A 27,381-nucleotide genomic window follows, 5' to 3' on the forward strand; every position below is an offset into this window, starting at 1 on the left:
GATGCTTTTTTTTTTCTCTAATATATCACTATATCTGATCCCCAAAGTTTTGCTATTACAAGGTTTTCTAGAAGCTAGGAACCGTTTATCAAGGCAGAGAGACTGGCTTATATCCACTTGAGATTGGAAGAAAACCTGGTAGCTACCAAGCAGACGTGCAGAATCCAGGGCAGACTACAGGACCATCTAGAATATAACTTTTTCAAATGCCTCTTGTAGTCCTCTACTCCCTAACCACGCCTCTAGCGCTTGCATATCACCTCGATTAGCCCGCTGACCACCCCGCTCTCCCAGCGAATCCGTAATTTCCTCCATCCCCGGAAACACCCTCTCGACGCCCTCTGTCTCTCGAAACCTCTCGCTGACTTTTTTCTGATGACTGGGAATATCACCCCAGGAATGTGTCTTTATGAAACTCATGTATGAATCAATATCAGGCGATGCACCCTCAAGACACAATACACCTGGCTTTCCTGCTAGCACAAACCCCGTCAGAGCATATCCCGGTGCGAGATTGACCATATCATCCCTCTTTTTGCGGGTTGATAGAGACGGGAAATAAAACCAGACTCGGACGGTTGGCCCTCTGTCTGTATCTTCTGGGGCTACAGTCTGAGATTGCGTGCTTTCATAAAAGCGGCTGGCTTCTGCCTGGATATATTCGAATGCCTCCAGAGCATCATCGCCTTGAGGTATTGAGGCGGTAAGCCCAGCAACTTCGGCTCTAGACATCCACTCTGGTTGCCGAAGCGAATAGCCCAATGACAGTGATTCGTCAAGTGTCTCGGGGTTATCACATTGTAATGGTACGGAAATGTTCACTTGTATTGTGCTGTCTCCGTCTGCGATTGGTAGACAGACGGTGAGAGAGATACTTGAAGGGATTCTAGGAGGTTTGGAGTTTGGATTCTCGCACCAGTCGCGGAGTCTCTCGACACACTGCGTTGTGAACTCAGGGATTTCCAGCTCGCCCGGAGACGGAAACATTGCCATTAGGAGGTCAATTATGGACAATCGGGATTCCATGGTATCCACGGGTAGAATAGATGGTTCTTCAAATGCCATGACGTTCACTACAGACACAGGGATCACCGATATCGAAGAACATGCATAAAAGCAAGTGTAGAGTGATTTGCGGCTTGTGAGCCGATAAAATCGGAAATGTGTGGAATAAAGCGATTGTGGCTGTCAGTTGCAGGCGTCGAAATGAATGTGCTAGAAGGGACGCGGCGATGTAAAGAATTGAACGGTTGGTTTCTTGAGCTTCTGTTTCATTTGAGGTTTCCGAATTGGAGTCTCGAAACTACTACCTATCTTAGAACCAACCTCGCACTGACGGCCGACCTCGGGCCCCAGGGCCGGCCCCGGCCCACCTGCAGGGACAGACAGTTCTTATGTAATCAATTATCAAAATCCATCCATTCATGGATGGATGGATTCCACCATTGGCAACCGCTAGCTATCTCGGAAAATCAAACTTAGCGATCGAATATGAGTCTCAGCGTCTTTGTTGGGTTGAAAATCTTTGTTGTGGTCTTCGCGGTAGTTATGAGCAGATTTGCATAGTAGACATTATTGAACTTTATGAATCTGAAAAAAGGAATAGGCCCCGAGGTGACAAGTAAATGGGCAATTCTTGAGGCCCTTGCAGATCCCCGTAGACAGTTTACGCTAAAAGTGGTGCATATCTAATGTGCCTAAGACCTCCAGGGCTATCTAGGACTAAATTGGGAAATATCAAAAATGTACCCAAGGCAGGTACAGCCCTGTGGTTACTATGAATGTAATCCGTGGCTCTCAGGTGTCCAGGTGTCTTGTATATCATCATACGTAAAATATGTTCGTTCTATTTTTTATTGTTCTTGTTGGAGCTACTGGAGAGAAAGAGAGGATAGAAAATAATTTGCCCTCAATTACAGGGCTCCACACTCCACGTTGAGAACAACACTTGACGTATCCGTCGCTCTTTATACCATCTTGTCACTAGACATGCTCTCGGCTTCAGACGCCTTTATGCGAGAAACCATCAATCGCTTATTGCTCTTTTGGTTTTCTCTCTTGGACCAAAGAATCCACACGAGTATGGTTATAACTGTCAATGGCACGGCTACTGCCCAATATATCCAGATACTCGGCGATGCTGTCAGAGAAGATGGTTCTTCACTGCTAGTACCACCCCAAGTAAACATGTCCATGCTGAACAAAGTAGCCACAAACGTAGCTGGCAAGTAAACAATGCCAAGAATAGAGATTGTTCTCATGGCTATACTGTCGCGCTTCGCGTCTATCGCTATTGCGGCTGTGTATTCGGCATCGCTTTGCGTGATAACACCCAGCATCTAAAGAGCTCAAGGTATCAGCTATTACCCATGTGGTTGAGATGTTAAGATTATCAAGGATAACTCACATAGCTAGTCTGACTCTGCGTTCTGTCACTCATTTGCTGCACCTGTGACAACAGCATTACAGTCCGTCTGCGCATATACTCGACTTCTTGGCGAACCATCCGCTGTATAGCCTTTAGGTGCTCCGATAACTGCTGGCTTTGCTGCTGGGGATTGGAACTACTGCTCTGTTTCCCTCCGTCATGTGAGGGTTGCTCATCTAGAAGCCTCCCGTCGATAGCTTGGACAAGCCATTCTCCGCAATCTAAGCAACATCGTCCAACGTGTCCAATAATTGCAAGATCCGTTTGGCAGTAGCCCAGCTGTTGAATTGTTTTTTTTGGATCGTCAAGGGCGGGATACTCGTCCATGCTAGGACGACGCCCTTGATCCAACCTCCCCGGGTTTCCAAAGCCCGTTTGTCGCTCAATTCCCTGGATTGTATCATCAATGGTATTGCGGTATAGTTCAATACGTTGATGGTGCGAGCGATAGAGGGCAGCGACAAAAAAGTGAGAATCGATGCATCGTTCTGGTGTCGAGAGCAGGGTGTTGAAGACGGCATCTTCATCGAAGAGATGGTGGTATAAGACATAGGTTGTGCGATGAGAAGGGTCACAGGTTACTGACACGCAGTCGAAGCCTGTTGTGCGCGAATTGGCTACTTTCATGACGAGGGAGGTTCGTCCGGAGGAGTGGAGTGTCGTCAGAACTCCATTGTTGGACAGGAATATCTCGATTGTGCGTGGGTGAAGATTCCACGAGTCTTGGATCTTCTGGAAGGCCTGCTTGGGAACGGATAATACAAGTCTGCCGGGCCGGATTCGGGGGAAAGATATCGCTTTGAAGTGCCATAGACTTGGATTATCAACATTGTCGCGTACTATACCCTCATCCTGGGTATTTAGGAGACAGTCCTCAATTTGATTGAATTGGATTCTGTCCTCCAATATGCGCATGCGATTCCCTAACTCGTTTAGATTAAGCGACAGCGAGCCTTTCAAGACCCTGAGGCCTTGATATGAGGTAATAGAAGGTTCAGCCCAAGAAGCTAGCTTTTCCTCTCGCGTCTCCATAGCAGATCTTAGATCTTTAGCTGGAGATGACGAGCAATTATTGGTCGAGCTAGGGTCCAGACAAGAGGAATCTGGATGATGGGAACTGGGCAGCAACCTGTATGACGTGCGACCAGCGGTGGGGTTCAAGTATTTATCTATAATATGCATAAGTGCTGATTATTGAATGCTCGGAAAGAAGTGTAAGAGCATGGAGTAGAGGCTGTCAAGGTTTCGGTTTTGTATTGACAGACTGACTGTGCGCAGTCAGTGGCAACTGAGGCGCAGGTGGTTGGGCGTTTCAGAGTCGCCTGCCATTGGCCGCTAGCCATCGCCTTGATCAAAAGAAGGTTACCAGATGATTGATCACTTCAATCTGACGTCGGGGGTCCTCAGCTGAATGCTATTATCTATGTTGTACCCCGTATTATTGACTTGTAACTCACATTTTAACGCTCCACACAGGCCCATAGTTTGGATGGCTAGCTAACTATCTCTTGGCTTCCAGTTACGTGCTCATGGTTCAATGCTCACCAGGCAGCTTCTCTAAACCCGAGTTACGTGACTTGTGTAAGCTCAATTAAAATTCATCCATCCGTTGATGACCTGTTGCCCATAGACTGGGCGCGAAAGCGATCCGTCTCCTTGGACTACTTTTGTTGAGCGACAGTCCAATGCCGTCTTTCTTCCCATATGTGCCACAACGAGGCTTGTTGCGACTGTCCCTGCAACAGTGAAGCTTCACAGGCACAACTGACACCAAACAAAAGGTAAAAGATACGAGGACGGGAAGAAGTTATAGAGGTGATGAAATATGGACACGGCTCGGGTTATCTTTCAAGTTTGGCATCTTTGTTATGTACATATATGTACTCAGATGAGCAGGCTGAAACGATTTCAGCAATAGACTAAATCAATTAATCGGGTTATTAGTATTTTCGGTTATACAAAGTACTACAGTCGAAATTCCAAAGCGACTGTCAATAAGCAAACGAGCGGGGATCATCTGGGCACTGATCCCCGCTTACCCTAAGTAGTACCCCACCCGTAATAACCACCTGGGCAGGGCTGTGGATACCTAAGAGCGAAGGCTTGGCAGCTGCGCTACGGAGTAATCACGAACTACATGAAGTACGGAGTACATATGTACCTAATTTCTAGTGCCTTATGCATATGTGCGGTATCAAGATATTTACGGGCAAAATTACGCGAATCATATGGTAATTCTCACCACTTTTCCTAAAATTTTGATGCTCCTCCTAAAGGTTCCCGAAATGACAGGACGCTATTCCAGTCAAGACATTAATACCTAACATTGAAGGTAATAGACATCTATCGATCAATAGGATAGATAATAATATTACTACCTGCTCGGGCCCGAGTTAGGTGACCTATACAGAGGGCTATGGGTTGCATTTATACCATTGCGCATACCTTTTATCCCTGGTTCCCGGTCCCACATGCATCCTAAGTGCTCCCTTGGATTTGATCGGAAGGTCTGACATGAAAGCTCTCCTAAATACTACCGACAAGCCGTGAGAGCCCACGCGATGCACTAATGTGCGGGCCAATCTGATCTACATTTAAAACGATTTGACACATTTTAAGCATATGTACTATTATTAGACAGCTGGTATATTACCAATAAAAAATACTATCAGTAGCGAAGCAGAACCAAGATAATATAACAAATCAAGAAAGCAGGACTTTCAGCCGACAGATCCAGTCAAGCCTAAAGGCCTAGTTGAGTCTGCAGGAGGTGGTACTAATAACGATGGACATCATGAGCAGAGTATGCACAGTCATAGCGATGATAGGGCTGACCTTACATATATGTAGGGGGAGGATCCAGGGCTGATTTTATGAGATACTTAATTTACTGAATCTCTGCCCATATTTCACTTCAAAATGATTTGGCTGTTTTTGTACTTAGTATATATATCTCTCTCTTTTCCTCGGAGATACCTAGGTAGCTTCTTGTACTTATGTTTTCTAGTATTTCCTATTCTTATAGTCAACTAGAGGATTGTAGACGTGCCCACTAGCAATAACCTTAGATACTCCGTATATTAATATTCCGTATAGTATAGCCTAGTGAGCTAGGTAGCTAAATAGCAATTTAGAGAATTGTTCTCACTAGATATATAGGTTATAGTAACCCCTATGCCTCCACTCCGTCCTATGTACATAATTAGGGTTTGGGCTAGATCCGATTTATCCTTCACTTTTTCTACCTCACTTCTTCTCTTCGCTTCTTCACTTGACTTTTCCGAAAATGTCGAGGTGGATAACAAAGCGGGGTGTGCACAATATGTTTGAATTGACAAAAATTGTTGCCCGACACACGTTACGCACAAGTCCCAGATCGGGAATACGAACAGATACGCCTACTCCATTTTAATGGCCGATTTTTCGACATCGCCGTTTTTGTGGATATTATAATAGCTGAATATCTTCTCCGTGAAATCGTTCAACGAGAACAATTTCTAAAGAACAAGGTTCGGGCCTCAAAAAAGCTTGCCGAAGATCAAGACAAAGAAACACGGTATGATGAGGCGCTTAGAAATCTACTCCGGCAATATAGCGAGGCTGAGTATGAGCTTTACCTTACCGAAACAATGCTTCCTGTTGGGCGTATCAAACAGTCCTATGATAGTCTACGACAAAACCCAACTTGGTATCTCCGAAAAGAACTGGTCGAAGACTGTGTGAAGAGGGGGGCTGCTGTAGTCAAAGCTGTGGATGCTGTCAAACTCGCCATGAAAAAACTGAAAGAAACAAGGTATTGGACAATGTACGCCTGCGTGCGGATGTTGTTCAAGTGAACGAGGCTTCGAGTATACTACAAACGAGAGAGAATGCCTTGTCGATGATTTCAAACCGAAATTATACGACAATAACCCAGCCTGTGTCATCCAAATGGCGGAGGCTTTCTTTTTGCTGCCACCGGAGGAGAAGCCCCAGGAGGAGAGAACGCAGGGCAAGAGTAATAAGAATTCGGCGTTGAAGCGAGTATTCAGAAAGAGTTGAATGGCCGAGTAACACTGCTTATTGCTTGATTATATTTTGATGCGCTCAGGGATAGATACTTGCTTCTTGCTTCAGAGCCTGTCCAAAATGTGCTTCGTTTGGCTCAAGATAGAGAACTATAATAGCTTTATTGGACACATTATGTGTGATCATGGCGATGAACTCGGTAGTCAAATCAGAGAGATAATATTTATTCAAGCCTCGTAGATAATGGATTTACCGTACTACGCTCGCTAACACGCTTATAATATGGTGTCTAAATGTAGAATCTAATAATGTGTAGTATGTTGTACAGAATGTATTATAGATCGGCATTTGACTCATAAGAGTTCCGATAAAATCCCCCACCCCCCACCAACTCTCCCCCAACATCTCACATTCCTCACCACAATGGCTCCATCTCCCTTTAATTTGGCCACATGCGCCCGTCCTAATATCCTGGCATTGCAGCCCTACCGATGCGCCAGAGAGTACGCCGCCCTTCCCCAATTACCTGCACCGGTACCGGCGAGCTAATGAGTCAGTGACTACAAAGATGATGGGACGAACGTCCTCCTCGACGCCAACGAGAATGCCTTCGGTCCTGGTCTTGCCCTGAACAGTGAGGGAGCAGTGCAATCCTCTCAGACTGGCAATGCCACAGGAGCCTCCAAGCCAGAGATTGACTTTCTCGGCCTGAATCGCTACCCCGATCCGTGAGTGGAATTCTGCTGTCGCATCTTATCAAAAAGACCAATTTGACTAACAATTCGTCTCCTAGTCACCAGATTGAATTGAAGCAGCTCTTCTGCAACCTTCGAAATACCCACCACCACACCCCGAAGACCCTCCTCCCCGAGCACATGTTCTGCGGCGTCGGCTCAGACGAAGCCATTGACGCGCTACTGCGCTGCTTCTGCGTCCCCGGAAAAGACAAGATCCTCACATGTCCCCCGACCTACGGAATGTACAGCGTCAGCGCGCAGGTAAACGACGTCGAGATCGTCAAGGTACCACTGGATGCTACAAACGGATTCCACCTACAACCCAATAAAGTCAACGAGGCTCTATCAGCCGACCCATCTATCAAGCTGGCCTATATTTGCTCGCCAGGCAACCCGACCGCGAATTTGATCCGCAAAGAGGACATCCGCAAGGTGCTCGAACACCCGACATGGAACGGTATCGTAGTGGTCGACGAGGCGTACATCGACTTTGCGCCCGAAGGCTCCAGTCTGGCGGAGTGGGTGACCGAATGGCCCAACCTAGTTGTCATGCAGACACTCAGCAAGGCATTCGGTCTGGCTGGTATCCGCCTCGGTGTGGCCTACGCCAGCGTGGAGGTCGCCCGTCTCCTCAACAGCCTCAAAGCCCCTTATAACATTTCCAGCCCAACGAGCGCGCTTGCCTCCGCAGCACTCACAGCGCCAAATATGGCAGTGATGCACAGCTTCCGCTCGCAGATCATCGCGCAACGTGAGCGTTTGCTCAGTGAACTACCAGCGATCCCCGGTGTGGGTCAGTTCCTTGGCGGCAGCGACGCGAATTTCTTGCTCGTGGAGATTTTGGACGCCGAGGGCCGGCCAAGTAACGTGACCGCTCTTGCTGCTTACGAGGCTATGGCGGAGAAGCGTGGTGTGGTCGTCCGTTTCCGTGGCAAAGAGCTTGGATGTGAGGGCTGCCTCCGTATCACTGTCGGAACCGAGGCGGAAGTTACCAAATTCCTTCAGGAGTTACGGAATGTGTTGGGCGGACTGCGCGCAGGGGCTGGAATTAAGTCTCTTCGGGATGAGGAGAGGCGGGAGGATACGGCGGCAGCTGTGGTTGGATGAAGGTTGCGCGATTAATTATCTAGGGGATCATAAGGTTTAGGGAGATAACATTGTCACATTTTGTTTTTTTTGGGGGCTGAAAATAGTGTGATAGAAGGGAATATAGATGTATTGTGCTCCTAACCCGCTTATCGGAATTATTGTCTTTTGGTCTTTTTTTTTTTTTATAGATGTGTCCATGTGTTTATAGAGGATGCAACGTAGTACAGCCTTTATGGCTTTATCTTATAAGTAATCGTCCACGTGTACACCGAGTATACAACGTATACATCGTGTTATATTAAACACATTAAACACATTAAAATATACTACATCTATGGATATGTAACCCTAAGTGCCTACCTATTAACAATCTCCCCAAAGACATCAAGGAGACATAGGTATAGCCAAGACCGTTCCCGTTCCTAAAAAGGTAATCTGGTTAACACGGACAATGACAACATATGAAAGCTATTGTGGACGTGTGACCGTTTTCCTTTGTTAGACGTATTACGCGCTCACCGCAAAGATCTGAGAAGGTAAGATGCTTAAAAAATACCAAATGTGTGATATGAATTTCCTAGATTAGCCAGTTGAATTTCAGTGGCTGTGTGGGCTTATCTAGGTAATCTTGTGCTTGAATATCTTTCCCCTCTTCCAAGGTTATTTTTCCAGTTGAAACTATTAATTCCCCCCTATATCTCCCGACTTATTACATCCCTTAGATCTCAGGATCGCCCAGAGCATCATTTTAGTCTCCGCAGTTCGCCCCATCGTTCCTAAAAAAAACACCCCACACTTCTCAAGTTGGCACGTGTGTGAGGAGCAATGTAAAGAGCACTTAAAGATTCGCTTTCTGCGAGACTGTCTGCTGTTGTTCCTTAAGCATGGCCTCTATGGCCTCCATGGCCATATCGCTGGTTACGCGTGGCATTTATCCCGACAGCCCGCCAGCCGCCCAGACCAGAAACCAGATCAATCCGACACTTATGATGAGCTGGTGGGCTACTATATTCTCGTTGGCTATCATCATCATACGCCTATTTGGTCGCTATGTTCGTGTGGAACGTTTTTTCGTCGAGGACAAGGTCATGATGATCAGCGTCATTCCCCTGATGATTCGCATGGTCCTCGTGCATTTCGTTCTTATCTTGGGGACCAACAATACCACCACCGCAGGCTTGACAGACCGGGAGATATCAAATAGAGAGCTGGGCAGTAAGCTGGTCCTAGCGGCGCGTATATTCTACGCCATCTTGTAAGACGAAATACACCCTTATCTACACCTCGGATGTGCTAGGCCAAAGTGACTCACAAAAGAAAAACAAATATAGCATCTGGACAGCCAAGGTGACCGTCTGCGAATTCTTAAAGCGAGTCACAGGGCTTACCTGGCGCCGATCAACAACTTTCTTCCTCCGCTTCATTTCCATCTTCCTCTTCTCGACCCTAGTAGCCGTGGTTATCGCAACCCTAGCCGAATGCCAACCCTTCAACCACTACTGGCAGGTCACGCCAGACCCAGGCCCAATATGCCGCACTGGCTACGTCAACTTAATAACAATGGGATCCTGCGACGTGATAACCGACGTCTTACTCGTCGCCATCCCAGTGCCCATAATCCTCATGGCCCAAATGCCTCTGAAGCGCAAACTCGCCCTATCACTCCTCTTCTGTCTATCCCTGATATTGGTCGCCATAACCTCCTACCGTGTCCCCTCCGTAATCGATCACAAAGGCTCCCAACAATACCGCTCCCTCCTCGCCTCCCTCGAAATCCTCGCCGCAACAGCAGTCTCAAACGTCCTCGTCATAGGCTCCTTCGTTAGAGACCGCGGTGTCAAGAAACTAAAATACAAACGCACCGAAGGCTCAGCCTCCGTCTCAGAAAGCATGGACAAATCCTACGTCCGCAGAAACACAGTCATGCAAAACCAATGGGGCTCAGACTCGGAACTCGCAACTGGTCTATGCATCCGTCTAGATCCAGATTTATACTCCATCCCCGGCACATCAGACGGATCACGTCAACCCAGACCAGCACCTATCGCCCCACCAGCTCACGTCCCACTAACAGTCGCACGAACCGGAACTCTCGATCCAACGTGGTCGTTTGCAACAACCCGTCGCTCAGGAGACACCGACCACGCCTCGACAACAGACAGTCTCGAGCCCAAAGTCTCGCCGCGCGAATACCTGCGTACAAATCACTCCCCGCGCGAGATCTCGCCACTATCAGAAAATCCACGTCGGGTGTCGTTCTCGGATGTCGGCGGTTTGTTGACAAGAGGACTACCGGAGACTGGGCCTGGTCATGTGCGCGCCCAGACTTGCTCGTCACCAGCGGAGGCCGGACAGCGTCGCAGAAGTGGCGGGGGTAGGACATTTTTGGAAGATTTGGGCATTTTTGGTCCACGCTCTACATATGTACCGAGACTGCCGCTTTCTGGTCCTGCGGACCTGCCGTTTCCCGCGGCGGCCTTTGGTAATCCCGAATTTGGGCTTGAGATGGCTCGTTGTCCTAGTTCGTCGGATTTAACGCTCGATGCTAATATTGAGCTTCATGATGTTGGTGGGTTATTATCGCGACATGATCATTAACCACTTGATGCGATGTGATGTGACATGATGTAACGGCTGTTTTACTTCTACCTTTTTCTTCTTGATTAGACACTTTTGGGCTGAGACTTGTTGTCTCCTGTATCTGGAATATTTGGCTGGAGTCTCTCGTTTTGGTTGTCGGGACTACATATCTCGTATCACCCTGTACTTTCTTCCCTATTTACTGTTTCTTGCTCCCTGTTCTATTCCCCCTCATGCGATTATTAGCGTTGGCGTTCGAGGTATTACCCCATGAGACCCCTTGGACACTTCCAACGGCTCGGACATGACTGGCACTCTTTCTCTTTGGAGCCTTGCTAATAATGTATCCCTATATGCTACATACTCTTTACATATATTTACAACAAAATAGTAAGAAATACAACCGTTTGGAAACTAATTCAATATCGTATCAATCAATTGAGTATGACTGGGCTTTCTGGGGGGGGAGGTGGGGGCGGGTTTGCAGAGTATCCATGGATGTGTTGAACTGTGCTGAAAAAAAAAGAGGTTAGAAAAGAGGTTGGAAAAGAGGTTGGAAAAGGATTCGAGGATGTAGGAAGTAAAAAGGCCTCGATTATATGAATTTTGAAACAACCAGATGTCCATTTATGAATCTTAAATACTATAATGCATATGCAAGAACCAAACGACAAAAAAAAAAGACGCAAAGAGAATGCTAGACAAACGCTAGACTTCATGTATAAGTTGCATGTACGGATAACCTCCTCCTTGAATCTATGCCTTATCCTCGATCGCGGCCGCCTTGAGCTCTTCCTCAACATCAGCCACGGCATCCTGCTCCTGAGCCAGTTCAGCCTCCGCCGAAGGAGTGCCGTTCGCTTTGGCAGGCTTCTTGGCAGCGTCGGTAGCCCGGCCGTTGGCCTGAGGGGCAGAGGCCTTAACTTCCTCCTTTTCGAGACGGTCAATCTCTTCCTGGGCCTTTTTAATGTTCTGCGGGGTAATTAGCAACTGATTACATCAAATAAGCTTGGAAAGGATAAATTTTACCTCTTCGGTCTTGCTGGCCTGGTTCTTCTTCCACTCGATGATCTTGGCAGCCAGCTTCTCCACAGCGGCAGGGACATCCGCCTGGTTCATAGGGGGGTCGATCTTGACATTGGCGAAGTCCTCAATGATACCAACGTTCAAATTGAACTTGGTGCTCTCAGCACCGGCAGCACCGCCCTTCTTGCCACCCTTCTTGCCCTTCTTGCCACCGGAACCGGTGAAGTAGTCCTCCTCGTCGTTCTTGCGCACAATCTTCATTCCCTTGATCTCGGCGGCTTCGACAGTGCGGCCAACTCCGGCACGGAAATTGCTGCCCTCATCCTTCTTCTCGTTCAGACCAAGAGTGGAGAAGTCAAAGGCGGGATCAAAGTGACGGATCAGACCCTGTGCAGTCAGGATCTCGTCGGCATAGGCAAGCTGCGAGGCCTCCTCCAGCTTCTTATCAGCGGCCTTCTTGCGCTTCTCGCGCATAAAGGCATCCTGCTCGGCCTTCATACGCTCGCGGCGCACACGGTACATCTCATCCTCATACTCCTTGTGGGCACGACGGGCCTTGAAGTAGGTATCCTTGATAGTGCGGATGGCAGTGTACTTTTCCTGCTGCTCGTTGCGCAGCTTGGTGCGCTCATCGCGCAAAGCGTTCAAGTTCTTGAAGACGCCATCCTGCTCGGCCTTGATGGTATCGAGCTCCTTCTGGATCTCGGCGTACTTGTCGCTCAGCGCCTTGGCCTCGGGGTTGTCGAGGGTCTTGCGCAATTCGGAGATCTGTGTCTTGATGTCGTTGATGCCCTTCTGAGCCTCATCCAAGCTGGCGAAGCTCTTGCGCTGCTTGCGCAAGTTAGAGACCTCAGTGAGAGCCTTGCGCTCATCAACCAGGCGGAGGGTGCCAGTGTCGACCGACTTCTCGAGGCGGGCGATCTCCTTGTCAATCTCCTCGACGCTCTTGAATGACAGGCGTCCGCGAGAGGCGTTCTGCTCGGTAATGCGGGCCTTGAGGTTGGCATCCAAGGCGTTAATCTTCTCCTGGGTGGAGGACCGGCTGGACTTAAAGCCGGACTGCGTTTGGCGAATGGACGAGAGTTCGGCGCGCAGCTCTTGCTGCCTCTTAACGGTGGGCGAATCCTGGTTGTTAGGTTTGGCGTTATCCAATTTGGCCTTGATTTGGTTCTGTTGCGCATATCAGTCATCGGCCCGAGGACATGTATGCAAGTAAATAGTGAACACGAGGACAATCAACAATCAGAGTGGGTCGAGTATCATCCTCGGGACACAGAGTCAAATGAGAGCTCAAGTGACGATCTCCAAAAAAACAAAAAAAAAAGGCTTCCATACCAATTTCTCCTGGGCAGCAGTGTGCTCCTTCTCAGCCTCAGCGAGACTGGCCTTGTAGGCGGCCTCATCGGGCTTGGTGGGCTTAACCCGCTCCGCATCAGTGGCAGCCATTGCGACGAATTGAATGTAGAAAGAGAGACAGAGAAGGGAAGATTGCCTTCTGATGGTCCTGAAAGGATTAAATAGCCCAATGAGACCAAAGGGAAACTGAAAAGGGGAAACTTGAGATAATTAAAATGGTTCGGTCGGTTTCTCCGCTTAACAGTCGCTGGCAGAAAGTTCCGCCGATTTTTCGACTTCACCTTTATCTCTCCACCACCGGAGCTCTTTCTACCCGTTTTTCTTTTTGCTCTCTTGACAGGCTAACCTTTTATTTCCTTTTCTATCCTAGTCATTGACTTCTCACTCCATTATGGACGGAGATTCAGCACACTCCATGGAGGCCGAGCGCGAGATGACTCGGCTCTGGCGCACCTTTAGAACAGTCTATGAACTGCTCGCTGACCGGGTAAGCACTTCAGATCGAGTCCCTGACTTCTCGGTGTCTCTCCCATAATGCCTATTTACCCAAGGCTAACCATCGGCGACACACCAGGGCTACGAAGTTTCTGATAACGAGCTGGTACTCCCGCTAGAAGACTTTCGCGCAAAATATGCTGACCCTCTGGGCTACCCTGAGTATGCTAAACCCTTATGTCCACTGTTCCCATTGTCTTGTGATGGTGAAAACTTGAGCTAAACAATGCCGACACACATCATTGAAGAAGAACATATCACTAACAAACTGTTTCGCAACAACAGTCGCACCAAGATGAAAATCCAAGCCCGCCCCACCGAAACCATGAAATTGAAATACACAGCACTGCCCAGCAAAGCAAACCCAAACCCCCAGCCAGATTGCGGTACAATTTACGTCGACTTCTGCCCAGACTCCTCGGGTGTCGGAACCAAGCAGGTGCGCGCCTTCAACCACCTTGTCGATGAGAACAACTTCCACACTGGTATCTTCATCACGCAGACACCGATCTCGCCCTCTGCTGTGCGCCTGCTTTCTGGCGTCCCCGGCCGCATCTGCGAACACTTCCAGGAACAGGATCTGCTTGTCAACATCACCCGCCACGAGCTTGTCCCCAAGCATGTCCTGCTTAGCCCAGAAGAGAAGGCCAAGCTCCTCGAGCGCTATCGTCTGAAGGAGTCTCAGCTACCCCGCATACAGATCTCCGATCCTGTCGCACGCTATCTTGGTTTGCGCCGGGGTCAGGTCGTCAAGATTATTCGCAAGTCTGAGACTGCGGGTCGCTATGCCAGTTACCGCTGGGTCATTTAAGCTGCAAAACAATGCTGGAAATGGAACAGGAAGATTGATATCGGCTCTTCGTGGGCCGACGCTAGATCTTTCTCTTCTTTTTTTTCCTTTCCTTTTCTCTCATTTGAAGGTTTTGCAAACCCAAAGAGTCAAAATTCGGTTCCTTTGAACCTTGATCTGCAAATTCGAATCGCATCAGGTCCACTTCACTGTCTCTGATATGGCCCCTTTCCAGACTACGCAGTTCTACAGGAAATACCTAATTGGTAGTTGAGAAAAAGCAGCTGATGTCAGACAGAAGTGGACACTTGGGAGTTATTTTTTTTACTCATGGACTCACATTCAACAAACACAAAAAAAGTTTTGGTTCCCCCCTTGTATTATGGGCAGCATGGCGTATAGGTGCAAAGTTTCTCCTGCTTTGGGGGTTGCGATGGGGGGTTTGCCTATGATTTTACATAATGGCCGTGTCTTTGTATGTCTAGCTAGATGAACCAATCTATGAATGGCTGTCATTTCGAGTCGAGCTGGTTGAGTAGGAAGTCGTAGATCATGACTAGTGTCTGCTTATATCTATAGAGGCATATAGGCCACTGATTCCATATACTATACCTACATACCTACCTATTTGTAACCAGTTATCTCAATCCTCCTAGCTAAAACACCAAGGGAGAAAAGCAAATAGAAAAAAATATATCTCAATTTCACTATTCTTGTAGATCTACTAAAATGAGGCCGCGTAAGTATAAAGCCTTGGAACGTGGAAAACCCTGGAAAATGGTTGACTAATCCCGGAACTGCGCCACTGCAACACTTGCTCGATCCCGGCGCTTCCTTTTCATTTCTATCCTCTATCCTCTCTCTCTCCTTATTGTTCGCGGGCCTCGAGTTCCTACCAAACCCATCAGACAGAGAACCAGCCCCCACACCCACATTTGAAGCGCAATCTCCCCAAATCAGCACTAAGTCTGACAACTCTCCCGGGAACTCCACCTTCAAATCCCACCATGTCTTACAACAAGCCCGTAAGTTCCCAAAAGCAATCAATCGCAAACAATCCTGAAATGCAAATTCTTAATACTAATTTCTTCCAGACAAGCCCACCACCCTCCTACCCCGCCCAGGCCCACGACGCCGGCGCTTACTACCCACCGCAAAACCAAAGCCCCGGCGCTGCAAATGACTACTACGGCGGCGGCCAGCCCCAACAGCAGGGCTACTACCCACCCCAGCAAGGCTATGGCCAGCCACAGCAACAGGGCTATTATCCCCAGGGCCAGCCCATGTATTACCCACCCCAGCAGCAGGGCTACCCCCCTCAACAGCAACAGGGCTATTATGCCAATGACCGCGGGAACTCCGCCGGTGGTGGCCTCTGCGCAGGTATCATGGCTGCCATGGCATGTTGTTGCTGTTTGGATATCTTGTTCTAGGCCTACTTGTGGTCTTGGTTTCTGATACGCGACTACGTTACTGATGTTTGGGTTTCTGGCTGGTGTTGGTCCGCCTTGTTGAATCGCTATGCCATGCATACACTACACTCTTGAGAAAAATATCGAGAGATATGAGACTGGCGTTTCCTGGGATTGGCTTTTGACTCGGGATTTGCTGATTGGTGAATCCTGGGTTGGGAAATTGTCTCAAGGTGTGAATTTTTATTTTTTTTGGCTTCCCTGGTATATATCCTTGGCTTCTATTACTTACGTCTGGCGCAAAACAAGACACGGCGTTCTTGAGTCCTGAGATTCTGGCCTCAATTGTATTACACTTTTATTTTTTTTTACCCTACTTTTTGTTTATTCTCCCTCGAGCTTTATTTTTTTCGACCTAATTCATACTTTTCAGTCGCTCTACATACAGTACAGTCCGAAGTTAATCTAGGAAGAAGTTTTACAGATAGACTGAGGTGATACAGCTTGAAGGGAGATATATGTCCATTTCAATAACACAGAAGCATACTCATCCATGCTTACAACCTTGTGACTAGATCTCTGTATAGGAATCTGTTAGCATATCTTCCTAAATGAAGTCTTCTTCACTTGCCTAGCTCTAATGTGCTCCTGCTTTTCTGTATTCCATTCCAGATTCCATATGCCCTGCGTCCGAGCCAGTCGTCTCGATACCCATGAAAGAACTAGTTCTATCCCTTGTAGGTGTTTGCGGCTTTTTCTCTCGGCTCTAGTCTTCTCCATGTTGAGTACAGAGACAAGATGAGATTGATTTGAGGCGAGGAATCAGAGGGCTTTGGCCTTTACTTGGTCTTGTTCATGTCGGCGACAGTATGGACCGAATAACGACTATCATACGTTAGATTAGAGGTAATAAGACTCAACTGCAGACTTGCTTTTGAATTGAACGAGCCAAGAACAAATGACAATTAGAAGAAAGGAATGCAAAACGGATAGCGTAATCCAGTCCACCAACCTTGGAGTCTGATTGAATAATGAGGTAGACAGGATGGACAAATGCATCTGCGAGCAAAGGGAAGGATCTTCCAAGGCTTAGTCGAAGCCAACTTTGTCCTTAAGTTGAAAATCAGTCTTTGTTAACGAGATGAGCTGAGCTGAGCTGGGTAGAGAATGAAGTGAGATTACGGGAGATAATATTGAAGTGACTAGCTACATTGTTTTGCTGATACTAGGGAAAGTACGTCCAGGGCTCTTTCCTGTTATGTACAGGATAGCCTGAATATACACGGAATAGAACAAGTAGCATCATCAATAACATTAAAGAGAATAAATCATAATACATTAACACATAACACATAAGGGTATCGCATCCCAATCCTCAAAACAAACATCTCCCAAATCACCGATGACTACTGTAATCACTACCTCCACCATAAGCAAGGGGGTCAACATGCCTGACCCCACCCCTCCTCGATCTCCGCGGCGGACGCGGCGAAACATCAGACGGCACAGTAGACTCCTCCTCCTCGACCTCAATAACATCCGCGTCCGCATCCCCAGTCGTAGAAGTAGCCAAAGATTCCTCGACAACGACGAGATCATGCCTCGACGACGGCTGACGCCGGTAACTATCACGGTAATTCTCTCTCTCCTCCTCGACCTCGATGACGTCGCGTCGTCGCCGTCCAACCGCTGATCCGCGTCGACTGCGCACCTCCACGATCTCTTCGTCGTCCATCGACATCGACATCGACATTGAGATCGATGATGAGGTTGGCGCTGCCACCCCGCCCCGCGCGATGCCTCCTGGGTTCACGGCCAGGAAGAGTATGTACATTAGCAGTACGAAGCCTGCTACACTGCCGAGTATGATGCCCACCACCGTGCCGGCAGCGGGGCTTGAGTTTATTCGGCCGTAAGTTGACGGGATTGAGATTGTTGTGTAGCGTTTTTGGAGGGAGGTGTCCGTGTGCAGGAGGTTTGGGTCTAAGTCTCCTATGTTCAGGCTGGGCTTGGTTGGACCTAGGTCCAGGCCTTCGAGAGGGTGGGTCGACATGGTGTCTGGTTGTCTAATTGTTGGATTTGTGGTTGTGAGGGTGGGTAGACGTCGAGATGACTGTGCGACTGTTTAAGTATCTTAATCCCAGCGAATGAATGGTTTGAGGTCAGCTTCCGAGCTAATATGCGCTTGTGGGGTTTGGTGGCATATGCGGTGTCAGAGGTGTGGATTTGGTTGGAAATATGGAGCACAATGTTGAAAAATATCGAAAAGAATCAATTGAAAAGTGCGAGGAAATAAGAAAGATGCAAATAGTCCGTAAATGTCAAAACAAACACAGAAGATAAGAGGAGGTTGGGGGGGGGGGGGGCTGGGATCTGCGGAGAAGTGGAGATGACCTTGGAAACCCTACTTTTTGATGTTTCGGACAGTTTGAACAACAGTCTGATCTATTTAGGCTAAGGTGATATTACGGAGTAGAAATAATATATTCAAGTTAACATTACAATATCATTTTGATTGTCTTGGACTAATTCTCTTTGTATTGTATATCCTCCTCCGAACTATTTATTTACTTGCGACTGAACGCCTAATAAGCTCCCTTGCGCTTCTTATACTGCGGCTGCTCAACTGACTTGACCTCATCTAGAGCAGTCAGAACAGGAGTAGTATGGATCATGTCAAAGCTCTCCAGCTTAGCACCATTCGGCTCAAGCACCCACAGACTCAAAGCCAAATAGTTGGTACCCCGGTAGTTGAGAATACCCTCGGGAACAGGGAAGCTGGTCTGGGGACCAATGTTGTTCACATACTTTCCATACTGGAATCCGTTGACATAGAGCTGAGCACGGTAAGCCGCGGGCGAGGAAGTGCTGTTCCCGAAGTCAAAGTACATAGGAACATCCCATCCCTTCTCCACATTCAGATCGAAGCTTGCACTGTAGAACTTGATTCCAGGCGCCGACAGACCGTCGAATGGGCTGCCAGATTTCCAGCTCTCGGTCGGCGGCTTGGGCTGGTGGAAGCCCTGGCGCTCGGCGTAGAGACCACCCTCATTGAGCGGGCCGCGTGCGATGTCCAGGTAATCCTCGCCGCCCAGGTTGCCGGTCAGCTTCCAGGTAATGTCACTCGCAGAGCGGCCGGACAGTTCGTAGTTCAGAATACCGCGGGGGTACTTCATCTCGTCTACGCCGATGACCCAATTTTCGTCTAGGCCCATGTTGTCCAGCACGACGGTGAGCACGTACGACTTGCCCTTCTTCAGAGTTGGTAGCGCGTAGGTTCCGTTGTGGTTGTTGTCGACGGATTCTCCGGCCCATGATCCTATGTGATTCTCGTTCAACCATACGGAGCTGCCGAATGCGGTGCCACCTTGAGTCTGCACGAAGAAAGTCTTCTCGTTGCCAGTTGCGACGAAGTGACCCCGGTAGATGAGGTATCCGGTGTGGAAGCCATAGTCAGAGGCGTACAGCGAGGTTGGGGTCCTGAGTGGATTCATGCTATTTTGGGTGGCCTGGTCTGCGGAAACCCATTTGGAGTCATCGTATGAGCTTTGGAGCTCGGGAAGAGAATCAATAGACTTCCACTTCAGAGTCTTTAGAGTGGGAAGCTGAACCTTCGGTGCTGTGTAAGTGACGCTGCTGGACCAGATTCCGTTCTTGTCGACCTTGAAATTTGCTTTCTTGCCGTTGATAACCAGGTTCTTGGCTTTGGATGGGGCGCCAAGCACCTCAATCGGGGTGGTGGCATTGAAATCAGCAGTGATATGAAGGTCATTGCCCTTCACATAAGCAGTCCGCACGAGGTAGCCGGCCTTGATGATCAGAGACTCGGCGGCGGCCTTTTGGGTGCTATAGCCAGGGCTTTCTCCCTTGGCTGGAAGCTGAGGGACCCAGTAGTTGTAGGCAGAGTTCCGATCTAGTAGTTTAGTCAGTTACGATAAAGCAGGGCGGTATTTGAGACAGCACTTACCCAGAAGAACAATCTGCAGATCACCAAGTTGCACGATACGGCGAGTGGTGGAGACGTCCCAACCGATAACAACGGTCTTGCCCACCTGCTTAGTGGTGATGCTTGACGATGACCCTTCAATAACCGATGCCTTCGACTTGGAAGAGACAGCCAACTCGTGGTGCTCGCCGGGGCCGCCGTACAGCACAAGAATTTTGGATTTACCAGACGTTGTCCAGGTGAACACCTCAGCGGAGGAGTACAGGATGTTGGTGCCCGCCACATCATAGTCAACGACATGAACCTTGGAATCACGGCCGCTGAGAGTAAGGCTTCCGCCAAGCTGGGGAATAGTCAAATCGCCGGCGCTAGTAGTAACCTTGAGCTTATAGTCAACAGAGGCTTGGCTCGAGTAGTCGGAGTGTCGGACAATGAAGAAGGAAGAAGCGGTGTCATTGCCTCCGAGCAGGGGAGTCACGGCCAGATCAGGTGAGGTGGTGTACTTGGAAGTAGTCAACTCTCCCGGTGTTGTTAGAAGGTAGGCCGGTGACACTTTAGCAAAGTTGCCAATCAGCTTCAGCTCGCTGTACTTCTCGCGGGTGACGTTGCGAGATTCAGTAATCGGGGCACCATAGTCATAGGATGTGTATCCACCGGGGTGGCCCAGGTTACCCCAGTTGGTACCACCAAAGGTCTACGAATGAAATATTAGAATTGGTGAGTATGACGGGATTGTTGGAACATACCATGTACAGGTTGAAGAATGCAACTCGGAAGCCGAGACTGTTCTTGTAAAACACTCTCTCGAACTCGTGGTTCAGGAGGGCAGCACACTTGGCGAACCCAACACCTCCCCAGGGGTCAAAGGCACCAGCTTGGAACTATACTCCAGTTAGCTTAATAGTCCACAGGGCATATGTCCATATAACTTACCTCAACCAGAGAGTATGGGGTAGAAGGACTCTGCTCCATGTGTGTCTTATAGAAATCTGTGGGCAGATTACCCTCTGGCCAGGTAGAAGGGTTCGCGCAGTCAAAGCCGAGAGGGTAGCTATCGTGGCCGTAGATATCCACTTCACCCTCGCCAGTTCCAGGAGCATTGTGGCCGCCACCCCAGGCATCGTTGCTAATAAAAGGCACGACAATTCCAGCATTGTGAGCCTGGTCCTCCACGTATTGCATATAAGCTCCGTCTGGGAAATCGTCATATCCACAGCAACCACCACTGTACTCGTTCTCGGGCTGGTAAAGAATGACAGGTCCTCCATTGGTGATTTGACCCTTGGCTATGGTCGCGGCAACATTGGCAATATAGCTGATTAAACATGTCAGTATTCATTGTGCTTCCAATATTATGTCTTAGCAGAGTCACGTACTTGTCCGTTGACTTCAGGTAGTCTTCATCGCTGGATCGCAGAGTTCCATTCACGCGCTGAAGCCATCCCGGGAAACCACCACCCGATACCTCAGCATTGACGTACGGACCAGGGCGGGCCAGAAGATAAATGCCGGCCTCTTTGGCAGCCTCGAAGAATGGCTCCAGAGCGAAGACTCCCTCGGCAGTATAATGACCTGGCTTACCTTCCAGCAGAGCCCAATCAATATAGAAAGAAACGCAATTAAATCCCAAAGCCTTGACTTTTTGGAGCACATCAATCCATAACGATGGAACAGGTAGACTACAGGGATCTTTATTAGCACAATTATCATTTGGAAGAAGCTAATTGGTGTCTTTAAACTTACCGATATGGGTGAATCTCACCACTGAAGATCATGATCCTCTCGCCATTGACAAAGAGAGACTTGTCGTCCCAAGTGATCTATACAACACGCCCGTCAACACAGCCATCCAAATCCAGGAACCAAAATCAACATACATGTTTCTGGAGCAATTCCCGCTTAGCTGGATCGGGATGCTCGGTGATAGTAAAGCCATTCAACGAATGGCTAATGGCAGCACCAGCAGCCTGGGCTGCCAGATAGGCAATGGCCCAAGAGGACAAGAGCTTCATGGCTGTCTCTACAGTTCACACAGGGGTGAAGCGGGGTGCTACGGACAGAAAGGAGAAAAAGCACTTTGATTCAAGTCCAATTTCCCTGTAATGCAGGGGTTGCGCCATTCATATAGTATGGAGACAGGAGACATGGAGACTGGGTACATCATTATTGACACGGATCAATGCAACAACATGCAATGCTGTACTACTGTAACAATGACCCCGTTTTTCAAGCGAGGCCGTTCGTCATTCTCCAGATTGAGGGGGGTGCCCCGGATACTCCGCATTGAATATGGGAGGAGGTCCACTATGTATATTTGCGGCTATACTGAGAGGATTGTGGGGGGATATTAGGAGAAATCTGATTCAAACAAAATAAGAAAGTACACTGGTTTTTAAATGTGTAATTGAAATCTTCAATAGATGACAAACATTTTATCTATAAGAGATGATAAGTATATTTCAAAGTTATTCACCCAAACGCCCCCCGGGGCTGGTCGTGGCCTCGAGCCCTTACTCTGTACTATGTACTCTCTGTATCCCCAGCCTCACGCGATCCCCGGCCCGAAGATCCTTACCTTACGGGGCTTATTTTTTCCACATATCAGATGGGAGGAGATTTTGCCTAATATGATCTTTTTCTTTGGAGTATTGTGTGCATAGATGTTCGTCGGCTATATCAGATCTATAGAACTATACAAATTGTCAAAACAAGATACCCCTTTATCCGGTTCAGTGGGACGGTCCGCAGGTGCCATATATTACTGGAGCCATTTTAATTAAACCGTTTTATCAACTCGGAACTAAGAGCAAGCAATTTTCCTGCGGGGAAGTTGTGGGGATCTTGAATTTAGCCGGGACACGTAGGTCTACGGAGGTGCATTGCAATATGAAAGTCCTACCGATGTTTCCCCGGATATTTTGTACAAAGTACTTTCAAATGTTGTACTCTCTGATGAAAATTACAGGTGGGGCCTAAAATAGTACACAAGTCATGATATTGGCTTTTTGATACTGCATAGATCTCCGTAATGGGAGCATTTACACAGTGGTGTTGAAGCGATCCTCCTCATCGCCATCCTTGGTGTATGTCTCACGTTCATCCACATGGTCTTGCGCTTCCTGTCCAAGCTCCGCATTCTCTTCCATCAGTGCAACTTCCTCCGCCTCAGCAGTCGGCTCCGTCTTGGTACCATGCTTCTGTGTGGTGTTAACCAGAGGGGTGGAGTCATTGAAAATACGCAGCAACATGGCGCGGCGCTCTTCCTTGGGAAGCATAAGGTTCAGAGAATGGAGAGATCGCCACAATGGCAGAACCATGGCCTCACTGTGTATTACGTTAGTAAAATTCAAATATCGCTCGATGGAATATGAAGAGGGGGGAACTTACGGAAGACCATCATCTCCGCCGTTCGCCTGAACGCGCAGGATACTGCACCCCATGGGGATATCCTTCACTTGCTCGCCAATCTCGCCCAGAGACTTCCAGCCATCATCATTGATCTTGGGGAACATCTCCACAAGGAGACGACGCAGAGTATCCCTCTTAGTCAGGATGACGGACCGTTCAGGGCCCAGCCAAGGCTCGATGATTTTCAGGCCATCGGTTTGAACGCGCCATCTGCAAACGTTCTCACGCTGTGCATCCTGCTTAACGAACATCTTCACGCCGCAGTGGACGAACTTCATGCCTTGGCCTTCATTGCAGGTGAGAATGTCGCGTCCCAAGGCGCTGGTATAGTAAACTGTGCGGGTTGGGACACCTTCGGCATTACGGACCATGAAGCGGTCACGGGGGAATCGTTCCGACAACTTGTAGAATTCATAGATGGGGAGAAGCTCCTCGTGATTGGGATCAAGATACTTGAACGGCTCCTCTTGACGGGGACCCTTCTTCTTGAAAGGCTGTGTAGTAGGTGCGGAGGTAGCAGGTGTGCTGTCACCAGGCGTTTCAATGCCAGTTCCCACTGCAGACGCCGGGATGTGGACGGGCCGGTCACCGACAAGGACCTCACTACCATCGTCGAGTTTAGTTCTCTTAGCAGGAACTTGCTCTTCGAGATCATCTGCATCCCGCTTGGGGACAGAGACAGTGGTTGATGCATCAAGAGTAGCAGAGTACGGAAGTTGATGGGTGGACTCAGCAACAGTAGCATTCTTTGCGAGCTCCGCCTCAGCCGATTGGTCGGGAGTGACCAATTCATCCAGCGTCTGGAGCTTCTCCAGAGGCTTTCCATCCACCTCATTATTCTTAGAATCAAGCTCCGCGGCGAGAGCTGCAACGGAAGCCTTGGGGATAACGTTGCTGCTCTCCGGTTTGGCCTTGATTTCAGAGGTCTTCTCAAGCACTGTAATGAAGAAACCTCCAGTATCTTGTTGGTGAGGGTAAACACGCATGCATCGGTCAAGCGGCAGGTCGGCGGCCTCCCCTGTTGGGGCAAACATGCCCTCTGCAAGTCTGGCAAGACCGTTGATGCCCTCTTGGTCTCGGTGCTCCTCAACCTCCTGCCAGTTGTTCCACATGCGTCCCTCTCGGTCCATAACTTTCCAGTTTCGCAGACCGGAAGCTCTCTTGAGACCGGGCAACTCCTGACTGCAATCGATGATCTTAACGTTAGCAGCGCCACCGCAGCGTTCAATTGCGGAGGCAACGACAGCCTCATTCTCCACAGGGTTCAGACTGCAGGTTGAGTAGACGACCCGTCCGCCGACCTTCAGCATTTGTAGAGCGCGAACCAGGATTCGAGACTGTGTGCTGAAAAGTCCCAAAGCATTGCCAGGAGTCCAGTCCTTCCAGACACCGACGTTCTTGCGCGCGGTACCATCACCAGAGCAAGGAACGTCTGCCAGAATGCGGTCGAACTTCAAGTATCTGTTCTGGGGTTTGCTGCCATCGGTAGTAGGCAGAGGAGGCAGCTTGATGGAGGGGAACATTGTGGCATCGTGGTTGGTAACGATCAGGTTGGGCGAGCTCAAGCGCTTCATCTGGTGAATAAGCATGTGGGCGCGCTTGTAGTCCGCATCGTTAGCAATCAACAGGCCGGTGCTTCGGCCGTCATCGTTCAGTCCTTCGGGGCCGAGGGGTTCGGGTCCAGCAGTGCCGTTCTTGATCTGTTCAGTGACTTGCACAATGGCATCTTCTTCACCAGCATGAAGCAGCTCCATGAGCTGCGCAGACTTGCTGCCCGGTGCAGCGCACATATCCAACACAGTCATTCCAGGTCTAGCGTCGATGAGAAGAGGAGGAATCATGCTGACAACCTCCTGGCGACTGATGTTTCCGACATCGGTCTCAGCGACAAGGAACTTCTGGAATGAGGCAAAAGGCGCGAATCGGCGGATGACGTTCTTAGGAGTGGTCATGGACCAAGCGAGCTGATCTGGGTACCACGAAACTGGGCGCGGGGGCTCGACGAATTCGTCCTCGTATTTGATAGAAGTGATTTCGGGAATGTGGTGGTCCTTAAGACGTTGCTGAACAGCCAATGCATGTCTAATAAAAGTCATGTGACAGTCAATATTATTTGAACTCTCCCGAGGCGCGAATCGCAAAAAAGGCCCAATTGCAACTTACCCTCGAGAACCAGTGAAACGGAAACTGTTGGGAAGATCCTTGCGCATAGTAGCCCAGAAAATTTCCTTCTCCTCCTCAGGAATGAACTCGGGTTCATTGTAGTAGCGTTCGAACTTCTCGTTCTCTCTGGTGATATCTTGCCATTGAGAGCGCGTACGGCCTGCGCCGCCACCGCCGCGACCTCTACCACCCTAGAAAGAAGGAGACACGGTTAGTACAACAATCACCTCATATGGCATACATGAAAGATAAATTTACCTTTTTGCCGCCACGTTTTCCCATTGTTGTGATGTGATAAAAGTTATAAGAAAGTGTACTTCAAACAAAATTGCCTTCAAAAAATCTCCCCGATCAGATGCGGGATGGTTATGTAATCACATGCTCGACCGTAGGCGGGCAGAGTCGAAACATGATCCTCAGGTCCAGAGTGGGAAACCCAACGAGATATTGTTTGGTATCAGGGTGATGTCTTTGATTTGGGTACCGACGAAGTGATGCAATTACGTCCTGCGGTCCTGGGGTAAGGAATGGTGGATTGGTCCATTTGTAATCGATGTACTCCGCTGACATCTCCGCGAGCCACCTCTCGACTCGAAAGGTGAATCTTTTGGTGTCAATTGTTTCAAAGAACTTGACTGAAGATACCTCTTGTTTTGTGTTGCCCCAGAGCTGTCTGAACCGCTGGATAGCTGCCTTGTCGAATGGGTCGATCAACTGTGCTGGCTCCTCACCGTTGCCGAAGAGGCCCAGCTCCCGAGCCTGCTCGTTGGTGGCTCGAATACAAACGGTATGTAGGGATACCATCCATGTATTCACTGAGGAAAGTACATCCCATACCAAGGACTTTGAGATGTCACACCTATTACGGAAACGCAGAAAAGGGTGGACAACGTCCGCACTGATTGAGACCTTTTTCCTCAGAATAGGAACTCTGACCAATCTGAGCAAGTCATCTTCCAGTCTACATCTTTGTCGGGCGAACTTCATTTCGGGAGCATTGAAGTGAATGGTGTCGGTGGAATTCCACCACCATCGAATGTCTGTTACGCAATCCGGCGCAAGACTGACACCTTTAGGGAGCTTGAATTTGGCCAAAGCAACCTGGCGGGATTCCCAGCAGACATGAGCAATGACTGGATACTTTCTGTTGAGGATCCATGCTTGCCTGAGGTCTTCCTCTGGTATGATGTCTGGGTCGCACGGTTCTCCAATCTCAACAACTCGAGCTGGAAGTGCAAACTCCCAAATCATCAGACGCAGCTCGGCTGGCAGGGTGAAGAATTGCGCGGGGTGCGCCATGATCAGAGAAGCTCGGTCACTAAAAAGCCCAATGTCAGTTGTAAGAAAGCAGTGATGAAAAGCAGTGATATAAAATGATCAGCAAATGAAAAGATTGAGGCCACATACAACAGGTTAAAAACTGAGCGAAGTCTAAATAATGTCAATCGTCAATTCAAGTACCTACATAGATAGATACCTAGGCACGTACCTAACCTTGGAAGGTTTTGAAGTTTGTAAGCGAACGACGAACGACCAATCCAAAGAACTGTGTGAGATGGAGGAAACACAAGGTTTCGGGGGTTTGTGTGAAGAATTGGGGTTTTATGTGAGAAAACACAAGGGTATGTAACTTTGGAAGATGGTGATGAGAAGCACACCAGGCAGCAGACCTCGGAAGGCAAGTATGATGGCAACGGCGATGGCAATACGCTAAAAAAAAAATAACCTCACAGTGCACGGGAGGAAATAGAACAAACAAAGGAGATAATTGGTATGTCTGCTGCAAGGCAGCAAACTATATAGTCTACTATGGCAAACCATTAATTGCTATTTCACACACGAATTTGGGATCTAACAGCCCAAGGCAATGATTGATAGTACATTCAAATCAAAGCCGCCAAAAACCCAGATTTCCTGGAGCATTCAGCAGCTATCTTCACAAC

General features: G+C 48.7%; 12 protein-coding genes across 12 annotated transcripts; 5 read left to right on the forward strand and 7 right to left on the reverse strand.

Moving 5' to 3' along the window:
* Positions 1–186: 186 nt before the first annotated feature.
* Positions 187–1,026, reverse strand: N7479_008394 (DUF1115 domain protein; the record flags this gene model as incomplete). The annotated part of the gene is made up of 1 exon (XM_057256088.1): positions 187–1,026. The coding sequence occupies one exon, from the start codon at positions 1,024–1,026 to the stop codon at positions 187–189; it is 840 nt and encodes a 279-aa protein (XP_057109950.1).
* A 941-nt stretch (positions 1,027–1,967) lies between these two features.
* On the reverse strand, positions 1,968–3,460 carry N7479_008395 (uncharacterized protein; the record flags this gene model as incomplete). The annotated part of the gene is made up of 3 exons (XM_057256089.1): positions 1,968–2,339; positions 2,408–2,449; positions 2,504–3,460. The coding sequence occupies 3 exons, from the start codon at positions 3,458–3,460 to the stop codon at positions 1,968–1,970; spliced, it is 1,371 nt and encodes a 456-aa protein (XP_057109951.1).
* Positions 3,461–5,714: 2,254 nt separating this feature from the next.
* Positions 5,715–6,469, forward strand: N7479_008396 (uncharacterized protein; the record flags this gene model as incomplete). The annotated part of the gene is made up of 3 exons (XM_057256090.1): positions 5,715–5,739; positions 5,804–6,233; positions 6,262–6,469. 3 exons carry the CDS (start codon positions 5,715–5,717, stop codon positions 6,467–6,469), a joined length of 663 nt encoding a protein of 220 aa, XP_057109952.1.
* A 390-nt stretch (positions 6,470–6,859) lies between these two features.
* N7479_008397 (histidinol-phosphate transaminase) lies at positions 6,860–8,280 on the forward strand (the record flags this gene model as incomplete). Its single annotated transcript, XM_057256091.1, has 3 exons — positions 6,860–6,939; positions 6,994–7,164; positions 7,230–8,280. 3 exons carry the CDS (start codon positions 6,860–6,862, stop codon positions 8,278–8,280), a joined length of 1,302 nt encoding a protein of 433 aa, XP_057109953.1.
* Positions 8,281–9,146: 866 nt separating this feature from the next.
* Positions 9,147–10,860, forward strand: N7479_008398 (putative integral membrane protein Pth11-like; the record flags this gene model as incomplete). Its single annotated transcript, XM_057256092.1, has 2 exons — positions 9,147–9,517; positions 9,594–10,860. 2 exons carry the CDS (start codon positions 9,147–9,149, stop codon positions 10,858–10,860), a joined length of 1,638 nt encoding a protein of 545 aa, XP_057109954.1.
* Positions 10,861–11,598: 738 nt separating this feature from the next.
* bfr1 (putative nuclear segregation protein (Bfr1)) lies at positions 11,599–13,314 on the reverse strand (the record flags this gene model as incomplete). The annotated part of the gene is made up of 3 exons (XM_057256093.1): positions 11,599–11,814; positions 11,872–13,038; positions 13,204–13,314. 3 exons carry the CDS (start codon positions 13,312–13,314, stop codon positions 11,599–11,601), a joined length of 1,494 nt encoding a protein of 497 aa, XP_057109955.1.
* A 301-nt stretch (positions 13,315–13,615) lies between these two features.
* On the forward strand, positions 13,616–14,530 carry N7479_008400 (DNA-directed RNA polymerase core subunit RPB5; the record flags this gene model as incomplete). Its single annotated transcript, XM_057256094.1, has 3 exons — positions 13,616–13,711; positions 13,799–13,881; positions 14,005–14,530. The coding sequence occupies 3 exons, from the start codon at positions 13,616–13,618 to the stop codon at positions 14,528–14,530; spliced, it is 705 nt and encodes a 234-aa protein (XP_057109956.1).
* Positions 14,531–15,516: 986 nt separating this feature from the next.
* Positions 15,517–15,942, forward strand: N7479_008401 (uncharacterized protein; the record flags this gene model as incomplete). The annotated part of the gene is made up of 2 exons (XM_057256095.1): positions 15,517–15,534; positions 15,604–15,942. 2 exons carry the CDS (start codon positions 15,517–15,519, stop codon positions 15,940–15,942), a joined length of 357 nt encoding a protein of 118 aa, XP_057109957.1.
* Positions 15,943–17,317: 1,375 nt separating this feature from the next.
* Positions 17,318–17,974, reverse strand: N7479_008402 (uncharacterized protein; the record flags this gene model as incomplete). Its single annotated transcript, XM_057256096.1, has 1 exon — positions 17,318–17,974. The coding sequence occupies one exon, from the start codon at positions 17,972–17,974 to the stop codon at positions 17,318–17,320; it is 657 nt and encodes a 218-aa protein (XP_057109958.1).
* Positions 17,975–18,506: 532 nt separating this feature from the next.
* N7479_008403 (glycoside hydrolase family 35 protein) lies at positions 18,507–21,879 on the reverse strand (the record flags this gene model as incomplete). The annotated part of the gene is made up of 7 exons (XM_057256097.1): positions 18,507–19,834; positions 19,889–20,561; positions 20,614–20,748; positions 20,801–21,182; positions 21,244–21,546; positions 21,611–21,687; positions 21,745–21,879. The coding sequence occupies 7 exons, from the start codon at positions 21,877–21,879 to the stop codon at positions 18,507–18,509; spliced, it is 3,033 nt and encodes a 1,010-aa protein (XP_057109959.1).
* A 1,026-nt stretch (positions 21,880–22,905) lies between these two features.
* Positions 22,906–25,720, reverse strand: N7479_008404 (tRNA (cytosine-C5-)-methyltransferase; the record flags this gene model as incomplete). The annotated part of the gene is made up of 4 exons (XM_057256098.1): positions 22,906–23,191; positions 23,255–25,357; positions 25,439–25,629; positions 25,697–25,720. The coding sequence occupies 4 exons, from the start codon at positions 25,718–25,720 to the stop codon at positions 22,906–22,908; spliced, it is 2,604 nt and encodes an 867-aa protein (XP_057109960.1).
* An 84-nt stretch (positions 25,721–25,804) lies between these two features.
* On the reverse strand, positions 25,805–26,737 carry N7479_008405 (2EXR domain-containing protein; the record flags this gene model as incomplete). Its single annotated transcript, XM_057256099.1, has 1 exon — positions 25,805–26,737. The coding sequence occupies one exon, from the start codon at positions 26,735–26,737 to the stop codon at positions 25,805–25,807; it is 933 nt and encodes a 310-aa protein (XP_057109961.1).
* Between the last annotated feature and the right edge of the window lie 644 nt (positions 26,738–27,381).

This window comes from Penicillium vulpinum (assembly GCF_028829585.1).
Source record: "Penicillium vulpinum strain IBT 29486 chromosome Unknown utg000003l_segment0_segment0, whole genome shotgun sequence".
Lineage (NCBI taxonomy): Eukaryota > Fungi > Ascomycota > Eurotiomycetes > Eurotiales > Aspergillaceae > Penicillium > Penicillium vulpinum.